This window comes from Yarrowia lipolytica, chromosome 1C (assembly GCF_001761485.1).
Source record: "Yarrowia lipolytica chromosome 1C, complete sequence".
In the NCBI taxonomy this organism is placed as follows: domain Eukaryota; kingdom Fungi; phylum Ascomycota; class Dipodascomycetes; order Dipodascales; genus Yarrowia; species Yarrowia lipolytica.
In genome coordinates, this window is record NC_090772.1 from 1,796,238 (window position 1) to 1,809,906 (window position 13,669).

General features: G+C 50.1%; 6 protein-coding genes across 6 annotated transcripts; 2 read left to right on the forward strand and 4 right to left on the reverse strand.

Annotated features, from left to right (window-relative positions):
* Positions 1-273: 273 nt before the first annotated feature.
* Positions 274-2,607, reverse strand: YALI1_C17988g (uncharacterized protein; the record flags this gene model as incomplete). The annotated part of the gene is made up of 1 exon (XM_501776.3): positions 274-2,607. The coding sequence occupies one exon, from the start codon at positions 2,605-2,607 to the stop codon at positions 274-276; it is 2,334 nt and encodes a 777-aa protein (XP_501776.2).
* Positions 2,608-3,291: 684 nt separating this feature from the next.
* Positions 3,292-4,032, forward strand: YALI1_C17995g (uncharacterized protein; the record flags this gene model as incomplete). The annotated part of the gene is made up of 1 exon (XM_501777.3): positions 3,292-4,032. The coding sequence occupies one exon, from the start codon at positions 3,292-3,294 to the stop codon at positions 4,030-4,032; it is 741 nt and encodes a 246-aa protein (XP_501777.1).
* An 876-nt stretch (positions 4,033-4,908) lies between these two features.
* On the forward strand, positions 4,909-6,335 carry YALI1_C18011g (uncharacterized protein; the record flags this gene model as incomplete). The annotated part of the gene is made up of 2 exons (XM_501778.4): positions 4,909-4,926; positions 5,427-6,335. The coding sequence occupies 2 exons, from the start codon at positions 4,909-4,911 to the stop codon at positions 6,333-6,335; spliced, it is 927 nt and encodes a 308-aa protein (XP_501778.2).
* Positions 6,336-8,738: 2,403 nt separating this feature from the next.
* On the reverse strand, positions 8,739-11,099 carry YALI1_C18073g (uncharacterized protein; the record flags this gene model as incomplete). The annotated part of the gene is made up of 1 exon (XM_501779.3): positions 8,739-11,099. One exon carries the CDS (start codon positions 11,097-11,099, stop codon positions 8,739-8,741), a length of 2,361 nt encoding a protein of 786 aa, XP_501779.2.
* Positions 11,100-11,665: 566 nt separating this feature from the next.
* YALI1_C18082g (uncharacterized protein) lies at positions 11,666-12,134 on the reverse strand (the record flags this gene model as incomplete). Its single annotated transcript, XM_068282345.1, has 2 exons — positions 11,666-12,049; positions 12,132-12,134. 2 exons carry the CDS (start codon positions 12,132-12,134, stop codon positions 11,666-11,668), a joined length of 387 nt encoding a protein of 128 aa, XP_068138446.1.
* A 237-nt stretch (positions 12,135-12,371) lies between these two features.
* YALI1_C18099g (uncharacterized protein) lies at positions 12,372-13,664 on the reverse strand (the record flags this gene model as incomplete). Its single annotated transcript, XM_501781.3, has 1 exon — positions 12,372-13,664. The coding sequence occupies one exon, from the start codon at positions 13,662-13,664 to the stop codon at positions 12,372-12,374; it is 1,293 nt and encodes a 430-aa protein (XP_501781.3).
* Between the last annotated feature and the right edge of the window lie 5 nt (positions 13,665-13,669).

A 13,669-nucleotide genomic window follows, 5' to 3' on the forward strand; every position in this document is an offset into this window, starting at 1 on the left:
TCATTTCAACTCGATTCTGAAATATTCTGAATATTTTTGAGACTAAGCTGTCAAGTATGGAATAAAGATAAAAGGTATAATCACCATAAAAGCAAATAAAATCAATGAGAGCACATAAGTGATGTTTTGTTCCGGATAAATCCTATGCAAGTCTTCTTAATTTGTCTGATCACTTCTTTTGGGCTTTATTCAAGATCTTCCCTACAAGTACTTGTACTAATACACGTACAACTTCATCATTAAATCTAGTGTTATTAAATAGGTTAGAATTACTTAGTTTCGCTTGGCTCGGCCAATATGGGTGTTGTTGACCTTGGTGGCGAAGCGCAGAGAATTGATGGTCTCGGAAGCATGAGCCTGCATGGGAGAAACGTTGACCAACATGAGGGTTTTGGAGTTGCCGCCAAGCGAGTACTGCAAGAGATACGTGAGCTTGGAGTTTCTGTAGGGGATATGAGAGCCCTCCTTGGCAGTTCCTAGAGCATGTATCACGTCACCGAGACACGCCAGAGACTTGTTGATGTTCTGTGTTTCTCGTAGTCGGTCCCCAGTAGCGCCACTGTGGTTGAGACGCTCACTGCCTGCCAGGTCGATGAGATTGAGACGTCCGTCGCAGGACTCCCCAGTCACGTGGTTCTGGCCCTTGAGACTCACGATAAAGACGGAATGCGATCGCGAGGACCGCTCGTTGGCCTTGGTCGCAGCCACCATTCGGTTCTTATCTGACTTTCGCAACAGTCGGTTCACAAACTCGATATCTGACAGCAAGACAGGCTCTATACCCAGAATGGAGGTGGTTTCACTCTTCATGTCGTGCCGGATCTCCAGCTTCTTCGAGTCCATATCAGACGCCGAGCCAAGCAGGTCGTTGAGGTTCTCGTTGTAGATCTCAATGAACTGGCCGGAGATCACATAGTCCCATCCCTTGTCTCGCAGCTGCTGCGTCTGCTGGAAAATTAGTTGTAGCGTCTCCGGAATCACTCCTCCTTCTCCAGACATTGTGTGTGTCTTTCCAGAGCCCGTCTGGCCGTATGCAAAGATGCACACGTTGAAGCCATCAAGAGCAGACTGGACAAGCTGCGAAACTTCGACAAAAACGTCCGAGTTGGAAGCCGTTGGCTTGAACACACGGTCAAACTTGAACGACTGTGTCTTGGAGCCTATCTGGCCCGTGATCGAGTCAACCTGAGGCGTCGAGATAGTCATGTTTTCGTCGTCCAAGAACTCCATCTGCACAGCAGCGGATTTGTCACCTCTAGACTCTGATTCAAGCATGGGCCGTACCCGCGAAAAGACCCGAATGTTGCCCCGCAACTCTTGGATCTCGTTATGCAATTTCCGTCTTTTGGTTTCCTCCACGAGCAGCTTCTTACATGCCTCGTCTCGTTCTTGGTTGGCCTGGACAACGGCAGCCTTCATCTGCTCCATGGTTCCGTACTGACTCTCATTCTGATGCTGGAGCTTGTCGATTTGAGACTGCAACACGGATGTGAGAGAAGAGGCTTGGTTGGACGAGATCGACAACTCGTGAATTTGGCCCTTGAGCGTCGCGTTTTCTTGCTCGTATACAGCACACTTTTGCGCCTTGCTCTTTAGCTGTTCGGACACGCCCTCCAACTCGCGCTCAAACGACTCGTACCGCTCCTCCATGTGGCTTCGGGACTCGTCATGGCGGCGATTGAGCTCTTCAATGGCCCGTTTATGCTGCTCCTCAAACTTGCCACGTAGTTGCGTTTCGTCGCGGCGAATGTTTTGGATCTGAGTGTCCATCTCGCGTTTCAACTCGTCTACTTTCTGTTGAGACTGTGCCTGGAGTGTCGACAACAGCTCAGTTTTTTCATCCATCTGTACACGGATCTGCTCTAGCAGGCGTTCCAGTTCCTCAACGCGTCGCTCCTTCTCCTCCAGCTTGTCCACAAGCTCCTTGACGTGGCTCTCCTTGTCCTCCTTCTCTCGATCCATATCCTTGACTGACGACTCCCACAAGGACATGAGATTGTCTGCGTTTTCACTCAGCTCCTTGATACGCGCCGAGCCCTCGTTGATCTCGTGTTGCTGGTGCTCATTCTCACGCCTCAAGCTGTCCACCTTCCTCCTCAGGGCCTCGTTTTCGTCCTCCAGCTTTTGCTTCTCAAAACACATTCGGTTCAAATCGTTCAACACCTGCATGTGCTTGTTGGCATTGTCCTGAAACTCTTGTCGCTTCTGCTCCAGCTCCTTGTCCTTCTCACCTAGCCGAACCCACATCTCCTTGACCATGGTGGAGGCATAAGAGTCGTCCTCTCCACTGCCCTTGGAACCCCCTCCCATCTTGTTGCGAATCTGAACCGGAGCCGTGTGGCTAGGCGTAGGCGGCACAGACGGGTTCATCGAAGGAGCCCCAATGCCAGTTCGGCGTCCGTACAGAGTGTCGTCTTTGTGTAACCTGGAAACGGGCACCGGCAGAGCTCCAGGAGCAGGTCGCTTGGAGCCTATAGGCACGTTCTCATTGTTGGCGACGCTGCGGGGTTTGTGTTCGCTGACCTTTGCCGACTTGGCCACAAACCGGGGGATGCCGGAATTCGCCCCCTTGTGAGGCTGTAACACATTGTCCATATTGTGTGTCATGTATCGTATCGTCCAGGGGAGCTTTAGATGTTTGGAATTCAATTAAGCGGTGATAGTGTATGTTTTGATATAAGCTTTCAGTGTTTTGAGGGCGGTTGTCCCGGCAACGCAGGAGGACTAGGTTGGGAGGAGTCGAACCTGACGCAGAGGAGTGATTGAAAAATGCTTGATAATGATGAAAATCCGGAGATGTTTTTATACCAACTGAATCTCGCCGACGAGAGGAGCAAGTAGGTATAATGATTTTTCTCTCCAGATGGGTATTTGACGTGCTGGATGTGTGTCGTCTTCGACAGTGCTTTCTTTTTACGGTGGGTGGCCCTCCAAAATCGGGTCACATAAATTACCCAAAACCCTAACTATATGTGTGTTTACATTACTTGGACTTTTCAAGTAAAATTCTTCAACAAAAGATGGCTGGTTTTGAGAGGGCTACAATGGTCGTAATTGCACCAATGTTTTGTTGCTGAGAGAGGCCGAAGCCAATATCACCGCAGATGCAAACACATGACCTTTTTTTCGCGATGATCTGCTTCTACCATCCATTTTTACATCACCGTCATAACCTGTGTTTGGCTTTCTGCCGTGCATATCTGAGGCACACCACCAAAAAAAATCCTGGGAGAGGAAAAGGTGAAATTCTAAACCGATATTTTTGCACGCACTCACAAGAAAAAACACAGCATGGGTCAAAAATCAGGAGCCAAGGGCAAAGTGACCATTAAGGTGGAGAAGCAGGACGCCGCTGCTGCCAAGCCGAAGCAGCAGAAGGTGTCGAAGCAGCAGAAGGCCGCTGAAGAGGAGTCGGAAGACGAGGATCTCGACGACCTGGAAGGCGGAGATGGAGAGGAGGATGAGGGGGTTGATTCGGAGGAGGAGGAGGAGTCCGAGGACGATTCGGAGGATGACTCGATGATGGAGGACGAGTTTGACATTGACGAGGACGAGTCTGAGGACGAGGAGATGGACGCTAGTGCACTACACAAGGCCAAGAAGGCAAAAAAGGATGAGGCGTTCGGCAAGGCCTTCTCTGCCATTTTGGGCTCGTCCATCAAGGCGCACGCCAAGGAGAACCCCATTCTGATTCGATCCACAAAGTCGGCCAAGGAGCTGGAAGACCAGAAGCTGGAGGCCAAGGCCCGACGGCTCATCAAGCTGGAGAAGCGAAAGGCCGCAGAGAAGGACCGAGTCAAGACGCTGGTGCCTCTCGACGAGCCCGAAAAGGCTAAGGAGATTCTCGCTAACGAAAAGAAATTGAAAAAGGTGGCCCAGAGAGGAGCCATTCGAATGTTCAACGCCATTCTGGCTGCCCAGACTGGAGCCAAGTCGATGGACGAAACCAGCATTCTGGGAGCCAAAAAGCGAGAAGAAATGGCCTCGCAGATGTCCAAGGAAAGCTTTTTGGACGCCGTCCGGGAGGGCTGAATGCCCCGATATAGATATAGTTAATGGGTTGGATTATTTCAATTGGAGGTGTAGGCGGCGACGGGAAGAGCGTAGATAGGTATGAGAGTAAAACCCATTGGGTAGCCGTTTAGATGGTACATGGCAAGAGAGACATTGAGAAGAGAGACATTGAGAAGAGGATATCACCAGGATGGGAGTGAAAGTGCAGTACCAACAGTGAATCAAGTTAGTGGCTGAAATCTGATGACGATGATTTAATCGACACTATCTTTGAACAGAACTCATGAGAGGAGGTCTACTATGTAAGTACAGTGTGTACAAGCAGTACAGCTTCTTATCCCATTCCATCTCCCTTGGTTAGTGGACCAGAACCCCCCAAACAGATATACCTCCTCTATGATACTAAAATGTCGCTACCATCTCTTCATCTCCTGTTTTGGGCGACTTCGGACGACTTGTCCTGATCTCAGCATCCCATCAATTCGTCAACTAAAGCCAAGTAATCCTGTTATATCACTCGGAGCAATCGTTCTCTTCCGCTTACTCAGCGCCGTTGGGACCACACGACGTGCAAAGTTTAAATGCTCACATTTGACGCAACTTCTTACTATGAGAAAGATATGAGTGGACGACCAAAAGGGGTCTTTAGAACGGATTAGGAGGGAGAAAAAGAGATTAGGGGAAGGGTTTGGGGATATTCAAAGCCCCAGAAATCAATCTGTCTACTCAGAAGCTCCCCTAACCCCGCATAACCCCCTCAATATTACAATTACCGCATCCAGCTGACCGGGTTAGGGTTGTCCACATGCACGATCAAAAGTATAAGATGATTCCAGTATGTACAAAAAATTGTCCGTTAAACCCGACTTACTACAACACGAAACTAACACAATAATGGGCTGGTTCTGGAGTGTGAGTATTGACGAGAAAGAGTTGTGGCACCGGTGGTGCGATACCCACACATGTGTGGCTTTCCCAGAAGAAATGACGTTGTTCGGAGTTGCGAATTTCTTTTCTGGTTCGGGGCGGTGATCGTGGATGTCAAGTGAAGTGGGTGATGATGTGGTGCGTGGTGGGTTGTTTGGGGTGGTACAATGAACAAGTGGATGTGAGGTTGGTTGTTGTGTGTTCTTCACTCAACGTTGCAACCTGTCTGCGTTGTCGCTGACAACACCATCTTGTTACATCAAGAACGACAGGATATGAACTAGTGGAAGTGAAATAGTGCAAAATGAACAAGTGTGTGTCGTTTGCAGATTGCTGCAACGTCAAGTTTGCGTACTGTGAACCGGCTACTGGCAGAAGCACATTCGCAGACACACAATACCTGCGCACCCGAGTCATGTGACTGGCGCTTTTGTTTGAAGCTCGCTAGCCAATGTTCCCACGCCTTTCGTGCATTTCTAACGCAGGAAACACCTAAAGACTTGGAGAAGCCCATGGGCCACCCCAAAGGCGACATTTCTCAGTGTCCTATCGACCACAGCAAGTTTTCCAAGCAGTTCGAAAAGAAGAAGGTCGAGGCTGAGACCTCATCTGCTCCCACCAAATGCCCCGTGGACCACAGCCAGCGATCATCCTGGTTCTCCTGGGCTAAGCCTAGCGGCCCCGATGCTAACAACAACAAACTGAACCCTCTCAACATGATGCCCGATCTATCTTCCCAGCGAGCTCCCGGCCAGTCCGTTGACCTTCCTCTGGAGCGAACCATGTCCACCATCCCCAAGGGCAAAGAGTCTAGTGCCGGTGTGTGGGAGTATCCCTCTCCCCAACAAATGTACAATGCCATGCTGCGAAAGGGCGGAGGAGAGATCCCCGAGGATGCCGTGGAGTCTATGGTGGACGTGCACAACTTCCTGAACGAGGGCGCCTGGGTGGAAATCTGCGACTGGGAGAAGAAGTACACGGAACGTACCGACGTGGAGCCGCGTCTGATGAAGTTTCAGGGTCGACCCAACGACATGTCTCCCCGAGCCCAGATGATCCAGGCGCTTGGCAAGGTATTCCCTGCCACCTTTGGATCTGCTGCTCCCTTTGACAGACACGACTGGACTGTTCTGCGAGCTGTTGTTCCTGCTGCAACAGAAAAAGATACCGTGTGGCAGGAGGTGCGATACGTGATTGACTACTACTCTGGCGATGATGAGGGAGAGTCTGGAGACACCCCTACGTTTGTACTGGACGTGCGACCTGCCCTGGACAGCCCTGGTGCTGTGATTGACCGAGTGGGCAAGTGGTCTTCTGAGACCTGGCGAAAGGCCATGGGCGAGCCTCCTCTTCCCAAGTACGTTCCTTCCAACCTTCGAGACATTGAGGAGTGACCGAAACTGTGAATCAGAGTTTGTGTAAATAGTAAATGATTTATTGATGTAATTACGGTGTTAGGGGAGGGGGAGGTTGAAGTTTTGCCATCTGCCGAGTACGAAGAGTCTGAGACCAAAGATGGAAGAGGCTGGGAGTAGGGAGACGACTCGGAGTTGGAAGATCGAGCCAGTCAAGAGTTGTCGAGACGATCGTATGAGATATGAAGAGGTCGAGAGTGGATAGAGAGTGGATAGAGAAAGTGGCGCTGTTGATACCACAGAGTGTTGTAAGCGACAGAGATGATTCGGTTGGTCACGCGGACCAGCTAAGGGTTTCTTCAAAGTAACACCCGGAGTCAGAAGAGAATGGGAATTGTTAAGAACTTGTTAGTATTATCTCAGCAAAGACAGAACTACTAATCGCTGAGAAGGGGATCGGCGTTCAGGGTAGGAAACGTATTCTTTCTCTAAAGAGAGCAGAAGAAGGCGTCATTCAGTATTAGGAAATGTAGAGTGCTTTTTTTCAGTCTTTTTGTTAGTAGAAAGATCTACAGAATAAAACATGGATGCATTCAGTTGCACATGGCGCGTAGACTCCCTGCTGGGAACAAAGTGTAGACGATCTAGATAAACGTGGTCAATGGCTGCCGAAGCTATGAGTTTTCACACTACTGGAAAGAGGGTGGGTTTCCTGTTGAGTTCAGTTCGAGACTCGGGTCCAATGACGTCACGCACGGGCCTAACGTCGCATGACCCCAAGACCAGAAGAAGCCTTGTACGTGTTCGGACTTAATACTGGGGAAAAGGCTCTGTTATATGCCAGTATTGTCTTTTCGGTGCATTGTTTGTGTGGAGTACATTCCCTATAGTTCAAATATCCTCACTAATAACTGACATTTGATCTCGGGAGAGCTTGCTTTTCTAAGTCATACCACAATCACGTTTCCCTTCTAGAATCCAGCTATAGGGACGTGTATATCACGTTTGTAGTGTACAGTCACATTGATTGAAGGCGATTACATCATTTGTTGAATATACACGTTGAAAGATAGATATATATATATGTTCGTAGCTATACCATCCAGTATTGTATGTACTGTGAATACAGTAATGCGATATGTGAATGCGATACAAGTACGTGAATGCGAACGAGTACGTGAATGCGATGCAAGTACTTGAATGCGAACAAGTACGTGAATGCGATGCAAGTATTTGAATGCGAACAAGTACGTGAACGCGATACAAGTTCCTATGCATCTAGTTGTATCAGTGTGAAGTACATACTCAGAGTTACATCTACCACATCCTATGACAGAACATGAACGAGTTGTGGACAGGATCATAATCGGTCAACCTCATTTTGACAGGAAATGAGTTTTTGTATAAAACAGCTACGGAGACCATTCAGTTGATACCTGACTAAGATGTTCGTCATCTACGAATACTAAAGAGATATTGAAAAAATGAAGGTTTGAAATATCGCTTAATACGAGCGAGCTTAAAATAAAAAGTATAACATTTTCGAGCCGCACGGCGGGGTACTAAAGATGGAAGGAATGTGCACGAACATGGGCTGGGGGAAGGGTCAACACAGTCTTTTCGGACACAATTGGGCACAATCTGTTGATACATTCATTCGACTAATCCCAAAGTCGGCTGATCTACTGACATTGATTGGTACTGGACCTACGGTACCTAGTCGCTAAGTCGGCTGATCTACTGACAATGACTGTCACTACCAAAAGTTCAATAGAGCGATAGGGGGTCTACGTTCAACAGCATAAAAAGATTGGAATAGCTGGGACATTCTTTACAGCGCTCCTGGCCTCTTCTCGATCGGAGAGTGAAGCTGTAAAGATAGATCTAGGACAGGCGGGGGGGTGGTCCAGAGTGGGACTGGACTCCCAATCGTACCAATGGTGACTCGAGTCATCATCTGAGAGTTAACGGGAGTATATAACCGACAAACTCGGTTCCCGGGGACTTTGTGAATCAATATGGGTAGCTCTGCTGGCATTAGCAGATGGGAAGGCGACGTCGGTGATGTACCAATGAAGACTCTATCAATGCTGCCAGAGTTGCCAAAGGAAGCCGCTAATGTAGATGTTGAAGTCGGGGTCGGAGGTATTATGACTCCATCACAAGGAATGACTCCCTTAGAAGCCATATCTAATATCAGTGTCACCAGTCTTCCCAGAAGTTTTGACGTCCTAGACGTCCTGGAATCAGACTGACCCTTCGTGTTGAACCCTTGCCATGAACAGCTCAGTTAGTCATAATCTCAGACTCCGGGCGTGGACTACTGACGGTGGTAATTGTGGTTAGGCAATTATCAACTAGTTATTAGTTACTATATACAATGCTAAAATTATGTACTGCCGCTATTCGCTCTCCTTTCTGAGGTCGCTAGGCTGGCTCCCACTACTTCCATCTGGGAGGAGCCTCAGTTCTTAGTAGGCCTCCAATCCCATATCCCTGGCCCTTCATGTCCCTGATGACTCCCTTGAGTCGGGCTGTCAAAAGATATGTCTTCTTGGGCTCCTTCACTTGCTGTAATTCCGTCAGAATGCCCTGCTTCACCTCATAATAGTCTTCTCCCAGTCCCTCCAACATGAGAGTGTAGGTGTGAGCAGAAATAGGCACTCCGGCAGCCTTCATCTTACCGTAAGACACCAATGCTTCAGCCTGCTTGTCCTGCTTCAACAGGGCTCGCAGAAGATAGTTCCAGAACAGAGGGTTGTGGAATTGTCGATTAGACGTCATGGAAATCATGGAATGCAAAAGCTCTTGGCCCATCAAGACATCACCTCTAGCTGAACACTCGCCCCGTAGCACCCGCATGATGACATCGGCGTCGGGAACAATATCAGCTCGAATCAACGAGTCGAAGACGGCTCGAGCAGCAGGGAGCTGAGGACAGACTCGATAAGTCTCCGCAATAAGCCGTGCAAAAGTCTCGTGGTTAAGAGGAATGCCCTGCTGCTCCATCTGGGAGTAGATCTGCTTGAGAACAGGGAAAATCTCTCGGTCAGGAGCCACCTCCGTGATGTAGAGAACGTTGTACGCCAGTAACAAGACAAACGACTCAGGGGTAGTGAACAGACCCTGTTGCTCCATCTTGCTTAGCCACTTGGGCATGTTGTCGACCAGCTTATGTTTCAAGTAGTACTCCAGGAATGTCTTGGCGAGATTGAGAGAGATGTCAATGGTCTCTCTGGGCGTCAGGAGCTGAACAAGCTGCTCAGCCTCTTCATGACGCATCTTTCGCAGCAAACAGGGGATGTAAGCCTCCAAAATCTCCTGTGTCAATCCAGGAAGGTCGCCAGTGGAGACATCAGTCGATTCCTGGCCGCTGGGAACGGCTAGAATCTCGGAAAACAGCGTATCCGCCGATAGGAACATTCGGTTTCGAAGAAGCCAGCGGAACTTTAGGGCAAAGCAATGAGGAGAAGGTGAGTACCCCGCCAGAACCATTCCGTCCCATGCCTGTTGGAAGAACTGGGACTGAGCGGTAGTCACATGACTAGCAGCCTCCAAAAGAGCCTCCCAACACTCTCGCGAGGGCTCAATAGCACCCCCACTAGAAGATTCCATCAGCTCCCAAACCTGAAATGCGCCTGCGGAGTTTTTCAATGCAGAGAACGCCGTGATGAAGGCCTGGCAGTGCTCCAAGGTCAGAAGGGCACGTGACGATTTCTTGACCACGTGCCACCAGTAGTTGAGCTGGTGGGCAGACTTCATCTCGACTGCCCTTTGGACTTGCTCCAGAACCGACTTTTGCTGTGAGTACGTCTTTTGGACGTCCAAATACAGCTTGTACTTGGGCCTGAGAGTTTCCAGGAGTGCCCGGAGAGTCTCGACGTCCTCCTTATCTTTTGTGGTTTTTCTGAGCATGCTTTTGACCATCTTTTCCATCTTGTCTGCAGGCAGAACCGGCGCCTCGGGCCCTAGTAGTTCAATCAAGTCTCGAGCTGCTCCCTCGCGCGAGCCCCGCGACTCAAACTCCTCCACGATAAATGCTGGTGCGACCACAGACACAAATTTGCGGTAGTCACCGGTTCGGGTGCCCACAAGGCAGCCGTTGTTGACGTAGTCGGTCCACAGGGCGATGATTGTGGCGTACTGCTTCTTTTGAAAGTAGTTAACGAAGACGCGGAATATGGCTGGCGCAAACACAGATGCATTTTCCGGCGCGCTGACAATGGACTTGATGACCTTGTAGACCAATGGAGAGTCGGGATCGGTAGCCTCCAGCAGATTGAGCAGCTTGAATGTGGCATTGAGCGGGAGCTGTGGAGAAGGAAAGACTGTGGTATTGGCGGACGCTGCGGTAGTAGTTGCTGATGATGTTGCTGGGGATGTTGATGATGTTGTTGCTGATGCAGCTTCTATCTGTGTGACTTCTGTCTGCGTCGATTCGGTCTCTTGTGCCTGTGTCCGTGTCTGGGCTCCTCCGGCCCACAAATCAAACGCCTGCTGGACATCGCGCTTGTTCAAGCTGGTCTCGAATCGTTTTTGAAGGTCGCGTGACTGTTCCGATCGTCGGGGAACACAAACCCCGGCAGGGGGACCCGGTGGCAGGCCTGACGGAGACCCATCCAGGCCCAGATTGACTGCCGCAGACGGCTTGGAGGTGTCGGTGGTGGTGTCGAAAGAGGTTGCGGCTCCAGACCGGATCTTGGAGCCTCTCAGAAGCCGTGAAAGCGAGTCCGACACATGCAGTTGGGTCTGTGTCACTGCCGACTGCGGTAGCGGCACGTAAGGCAGTCGGATTTTCGCCATGGTTACGGGGTGGCTGAGGATGTGGAGAGTTCAGAAAGAATCGAATCAGGAATCATGCAACTTCAAAGTTTGCAGGTCACGTGCCAAAATAGAGTTGAGGCGTCAGCCACTGACGTGGCGAAGCTGCGTTGAAGAGGGTAACTTTATGATGGAGTTAGGCGATGAGGGAGGAAGCAGGGAGGGAGGGAGGGAGCAGGGAGAGATGGGAATAGTTTTATTCACTGATTAATAGTGTATTTTTTTTTCTTTTTTTTCTTTTTTTCCTAATTTTTCCTCGTTTTTCCTCTTTATTCTTCTTTTTTTTTCTTTTTTTTCCCTTTTTTTTTCCTCTTATTCTTTATTCTTCATTTTCTCTCTTTTATTCTCTTTCAACCACTTGAAAGCAATCTCCCCTCCCTTGGCTCTCCAATATAAGGGTTAGCGTTCCTTTGCTCGTAAATATTAGCCACTTTTCAATCTTTGCCACATTGCCTAACCACTCGCTCTGGAATGTTTAGTCATCCGTGCACTTCTTGCACATTGCTCCAGACATGTGCCAGCCAGACATGGCCACCAATGTAAGCCAGTCAGCACTTGGTGATAATCCGGAATATCCCTCCACCAGTGTCACACGGTGGCAAGGGCTTTCCCCTGTCGACACCTGCCTCTCCGGAGTCTAGATGGAGAAACCGAATCATCGAGGGCTTGGTACTGTCGGGAACCAGTGTCCAGACTGATGAATCCAAGAGCGGTTCTCCGAGTCGGGATTGTTTGGCAAGGTTCTGGAAGACGCCGGTGTTCCAGAAACGAACAACGGAGACTGACGACCCGACACGGCCATCGAGGGCATCCCAGACCTTTGAGTCACCAACACACCGATCCGACGGCCCAAAGTCGAAATCTTGCGGTGAAACAAAACACAAGGCCTCGAGTTGATGTGTTTGTGGAAAGCAGAAGGGTTCAACAGCTGTCTATGACGTAAACACACTTCTTGTCTCTTGGCGTGGAGAAGTGAAGATTGTCGCAATGGCCAAGTTCGGATCAAGGTGATACCATGAATGGAGCTGTTCAACCGAACATGGTCCAACTATATATGCACTTGCCTGGTTTGTGAAGTTGCTTTTAACAAGTTCTGCTACTTTGATGGAGCCTTCTGACTATGATGAAGCTTTCTGATTATGATGGTGCCCTGCTTCAACTACTTGTTCTCGTCAATAGATCATAAGTTGGTAGGATTCAGACGCCTTGGAGAGGTACAACTACAGAGAATCGAATAAATTGTTTACAAACCGCTTAGGCCTGTGTAGAAGCAGCCTTGACAGCCAGGGTGGAGCTAGGGATGGCCGTGTTCTGGTAGATTTCAGCTCCGGGAACATCGCCAGTGAGCTCCACCACGTCGGACTCATCAGTGTACTTAGCCTTGGCCAGAGTGATGGTGTCTCGAGTGTTGTCATAAATAACCAGAGCTCGGGAAATGAGAGGGGGGCCGGTCAGAAGAATCTGCTGGTCGTCATGGTTGAGCCCAAGTCCTCCCAGGTAACAATCGCCCCGGGCTCTCTTTCGGATGTAGGGGGCCATGTCCACGTCGATCTTGGTGTTTCCCCACTCGTAGGTGAGCTCAGGTTTGGCATCGCACGCAATGCTCCAAGCGCCGTCCTCAAAGTGCCCGTTACCTCCAAACTTCTGCGAAATGGTCTTGATGGTGCCGTTGGTGTAGGAAGAGCTCGTTCCTCCTGTGTCAAGCACAATCTGGTGCTCTCGGGTGAGCGGGACTTTTTCGCCTTGGATGGAAAGGCCTCCAAGAGGCATGGCATAACCACCATGGTGGTCCACGTGCACGGTGGTCAGGGCGCCCTGGTACTTGGCCCGGTCGAATCCTCCGTAGTAGACGTTGTTGACAACACCCTCCGTCTTTCTGTTTTCGGGGTCGATGGGCTTCTCGGCGTTGAGAGAGTAGACGGCTCGAGAGATCTTGCCCGAGTCGGCCAGAGCCTGGACAAAGTTCACCTTGGGGTTGTCATTGGCAGATTGACCAAAGACTCCAATGTTGAAGCTGGGTCGTGACGTAGCCACCCAAATGTGGAAGTCCTCGATGGTCTGGCCAAGAAACGAAAAGGTGTCAAGGCCATTGTTGCCCTCGCCTCCCCAGCCGGCGTCGGGTCCGTGGGACTTGTATCTCCAGGTCGACGACTTGCTCACGTCGAATGAGGATCGACAGTTCTTGTGGGTCTCACAGGCTGTGGTGTTGGAGCCGGGCAGCCACACCTGGGGCGATCCGGTATCGAAGATTACGGTCACGTTTTGGGGCGGGGTTCCAACCTCAATTTCCGTCTCGTAGAAGGATTGGCCCATGGTCTGGGTGGCATGGAGAATTCCGCGAGCAGCAAGATGCTGGGCGATCTCAGGAGCATCAGCGACGTTTCGCACTCGGAGAGGCAGGTGGACAATGCCGGCAGCAGCCACGGTGGCAAGAAGGAGGTTACTGAAGAGCATTGTGAGTGGTTGCACAGCTCCGGGGGCGTCCAAACCCATATAAATACATCTTTTTTGGCGGCAAGTGGGGGTTGTGAAGGTATAGGATTCCATCGAGA